A 3,591-nucleotide genomic window follows, 5' to 3' on the forward strand; every position below is an offset into this window, starting at 1 on the left:
TCGTATATTCTATTAGAGAAAGAGTATGCATTGCAATCTAAATATCTATTAAGGTACTCATAGAAAGACTTATTGCATTTAGTTAATCAGTGCTACTAATTTTTAAAAGATACAAATTCAAAACTTATATTTTATTTTTAAAATATTTTATTTAGTACATAATCACATTAACTTTATTATATCTAAATTTTAAAAATCAATTATTTATGTAATATCTATTTTATAAATAGTATGTCAATTATGAAATTTATTTTTTATTTTAAAAAACTTATAATAAGCAAAATAAAGAAGATTATATATATTAGAAAGAAAGTCTAAACAAATTAAGTGATTATCAAATCTTAAGAACCTTCGTACTATTAAATGTCCTAAATATTTTCCCTTTATTTTTATGTTTTTAAAAATTACAAAGTGGGCTAGGCCACATATATAGGCCTCCTATATGAAAGAGACCCCAATCCGCAATTCGTGAACTCTCCATTTAACTATAACAAAGAAATAAAGTTTATTCGCTTAAATTTCAAACCAACAATTGCAACATAAAAAGAAATTGTCCCTTTAATAATAGATAATATAATAATATAGATAATATATTCCATTGGTGGCACATAAATCACAACCTGTTTATAACAAGTGTAGTACAACGTCCAATTAGCAATGCTCAGCCGATCAAACAGTGTAAATTCATTAGAGGGAGCTTGGAGATGCTGATCTGAGCCTCTTAATTAGAGAAGAATTAATTTGAACAAAGGAAAAATATACGGTACGGTGGGACTGACAAGTCCTGCTATGTGTCTCTGTAATGGCAGAATATGTGTGGTTGATATTTGAGAAGAGAGAGGAATTAGAAATATTTGGAAATGGGATCTTTTTGGTTGAGAGAATCAGCACTGAAATCTTGATCATGATGCTGGTATGATGAAACAGATGCAATATCGGAGGGAATCAATGGGGGCCTCAACACGTACTGCAACTCGTCCCACCGGAGGCCGTGGAAGAAGCGGTGTGTTTTCACTTCCTCCGCTCCTCTCGCGCTTCCCAACCTTCTGGAGGGCTCCTTCACAAGAAGCTTCTCGATCAGATCCTGCACCGCCGAAAAGGGTCCACTAAAGACCGGATCTTTGCACAGAATGTTATAAAATGTTTCCTTCCTGTTCACCCCGCCAAAGGGAGTCCGGCCGTAGACCATCTCGTACATCACAATTCCTAGCGACCACCAGTCCACCGGAAAAGCGTGTCCGGTGCTCCACAGAATCTCCGGGGCCATGTATTCCTTCGTCCCCACAAATGAATGCGACATTTGGTAGCTTACACACTCATCGGAATCATTGGAAGAGAGGCGGAGGGAGAGATCGAAATCAGTGAGCATTATGTGACCACTATCCTGAACAAGTATATTCTCCGGCTTCAAATCTCTATAAACAATACCTTGCTCGTGAAGATACTCCAGCGCAACAACCACCTCAGCGGCATAGAACCTCATGTTCAGAAACAATATTCCATCAATATTAATGGAATTTTTAAGCTCATTATAAGTATTATTTCAAACGTAAAATAAATCAAAAAGCAATGGTACTGATTGTGTATAAAGTTAATACCTTGCGGCGGATACAGAGAAAGTGTGGCTGGGCTGGCTGAGGCGCAGCGCGCTCATGTCTCCTCCAGAGCAATATTTGGTGGCGACAAAGACGTAATTGTGAGACTCAAAGTGCGTGAAGAGGGAAGGGAGGAAGGGGTGGTGTAAAGTGGAGAGGATGTCCTTCTCTCTGGAGGCACCCATGTTTAATTTTGTTCGAGTGGGCTTCCCCTTTCGCATGGCTTTGACGGCGTAGAGCTCGTTGGTCATGCGATGCAAAGCCAGAAAGACTCGATTCAAATGCCCCTGCGCCAATTCCCTCACTAGACTCAACTCTTCCGATGGACGTTTCTCAACTCCCGAATTATTCTCCATTCTCTCCTTCGCCCTTTCACAATTAACCATGTCGACACCAACAAAGAATAGAGATTGTTGAAGGCCAAGATAACCTTACCCAACTCATAATAACATACAAATTATATAACTGGAGTGTGAACTTTATCATGGTCCCATTGCTGTAATAATCAGATTTCACTGTGAAGATGCGAAAATTTTTTAAAAGATTTGTTGGGCCACTTGTACGATTCAAATATTTGAAGCCACACAGATGAATAGAAAGTCGTTTCTAATTTGTATACTGCAGTGTCATTAATAACATGGCAAAATATCTGTGAAGATGGCGAATGAAAATAGTTTTTGAGAGGCACGGATATCTCGAGGACGGCGGTCATATTCGAAAAACCAATGCATGAGACGGGTAGAGTACGAGCACAGCGCCTCCCTTCTAATTTATTTTTATAAAGAATACAAGGACAAGTGATGACCAGGGCTCAGGATTCATTATACACTTTTGTCTCACTCAATAATTTTACAACTGTAATTTTTTATAACTAGCATTTGTAGTACACTAAAAAGAGGTGCTGTAGTTTTTGAAGTATTAGATACAAGTCAAAAGAGAGGGGGCTCACCTCATAATACAAAAATATACAAAAATGTCGAAGGATTAGTCAAGGTTACCTCTCACTTATCTAACTGTTGTCAGTTTTATACTTCAAAAAATAAATAAAGGCAAGCTCCAACCTAGAACAATCCTTACCATCAGTGCTATTAATCAACAAATAAAACGGAAAAATATACCAGCAGCAAGAAGACATATTGCTGCTATAAGTCCAGTACTTGATCATATACATATATTAAAAAACTCATAGGGCACCAAGTTCAGCATGATCCAAAATATATATTTAAAAAAAAAAAAAACATAGCTAGGGCTAGTTGCCTGCTTTCTTTACCCATTCTTGGTTCTTCTTTTCCTCATGCTCCTCCTTATTTAAGTTCACCCTCTCCTCTTTGATAGGTTTATCAAGGAGTGTCTTCGACCAATCCTTCGCTAGGAAATCGTAAATGGAGTGGGTAGTTTTATTAGTTTGTAGTGATTGATCAGGGAAGTACTGTAAATACTTCATAAATTCGTTGGGGTTAGAGGTATCGCCCCAAAAAAAAAAAAAATAGGCTACTATTTTCCAATGGTGGGCTACTATTCGCCAATGGCTAATATTCGCTAATTGGTTATTGCTTATATTTGGCCGACATGTTGTAACTAGTTTTAACCTTAAAGCGGCAAAAATACTTGTATAAAAGGGCTTAGGGTTAGGGATTGTTTTATAAGGTGTGATGCGAAAATTGGTTCTTGTGGCAGCATTGAGCTATAAGGAATTACAGATTGTAATCAGGTTGTAATCACTGTATCATAATAATATTGGACTTATTTTTGGTGGATGTAGCCCAAGGTTTGGGTGAACCACGTTAAATCTTGGTGTCTTGTGTTCTTTTCTGTGTGTTCTATTAGCTTCTGATATTATTTATATTTGCATGTAATTGTTATTTTTGTCTGACATTTAATCCTAACAAGTGATATCAGAGCGAGGTTTTTAAGTTATCCTCTGTAGGAAAGTCTCACAGTTGAGTGGGAGTGATGGCAGACAAGGGGAAGCTGAGGGTTGACAAGTTTAATGAGC

General features: G+C 37.4%; 1 protein-coding gene across 1 annotated transcript; it reads right to left on the reverse strand.

The window, feature by feature from the left end:
* Nucleotides 1-602: 602 nt before the first annotated feature.
* On the reverse strand, nt 603-2,047 carry LOC149551858 (serine/threonine-protein kinase nrc-2-like). The gene is made up of 2 exons (XM_089789746.1): nt 1,599-2,047; nt 603-1,478 (listed from the first exon to the last, which is right to left on the reverse strand). The coding sequence occupies exons 1-2, from the start codon at nt 1,979-1,981 to the stop codon at nt 845-847; spliced, it is 1,017 nt and encodes a 338-aa protein (XP_089645872.1). The 5' UTR covers nt 1,982-2,047; the 3' UTR covers nt 603-844.
* Nucleotides 2,048-3,591: the final 1,544 nt, after the last annotated feature.

The sequence above is a fragment of the Cupressus sempervirens genome, chromosome 6, assembly GCF_028749045.1.
Source record: "Cupressus sempervirens isolate cs-2001-9-10 chromosome 6, ASM2874904v1, whole genome shotgun sequence".
Lineage (NCBI taxonomy): Eukaryota > Viridiplantae > Streptophyta > Pinopsida > Cupressales > Cupressaceae > Cupressus > Cupressus sempervirens.

Bases quoted from the DNA above. Each gene is read 5' to 3' on its own strand.
- LOC149551858 (XM_089789746.1), bottom strand. From the start codon at position 1,981: ATGGTTAATTGTGAAAGGGCGAAGGAGAGAATGGAGAATAATTCGGGA. The intron at 1,479-1,598 runs GTATTAACTTTA...TCTGAACATGAG, and splicing joins TTCTCTGTATCCGCCGCAAG to GTTCTATGCCGCTGAGGTGG.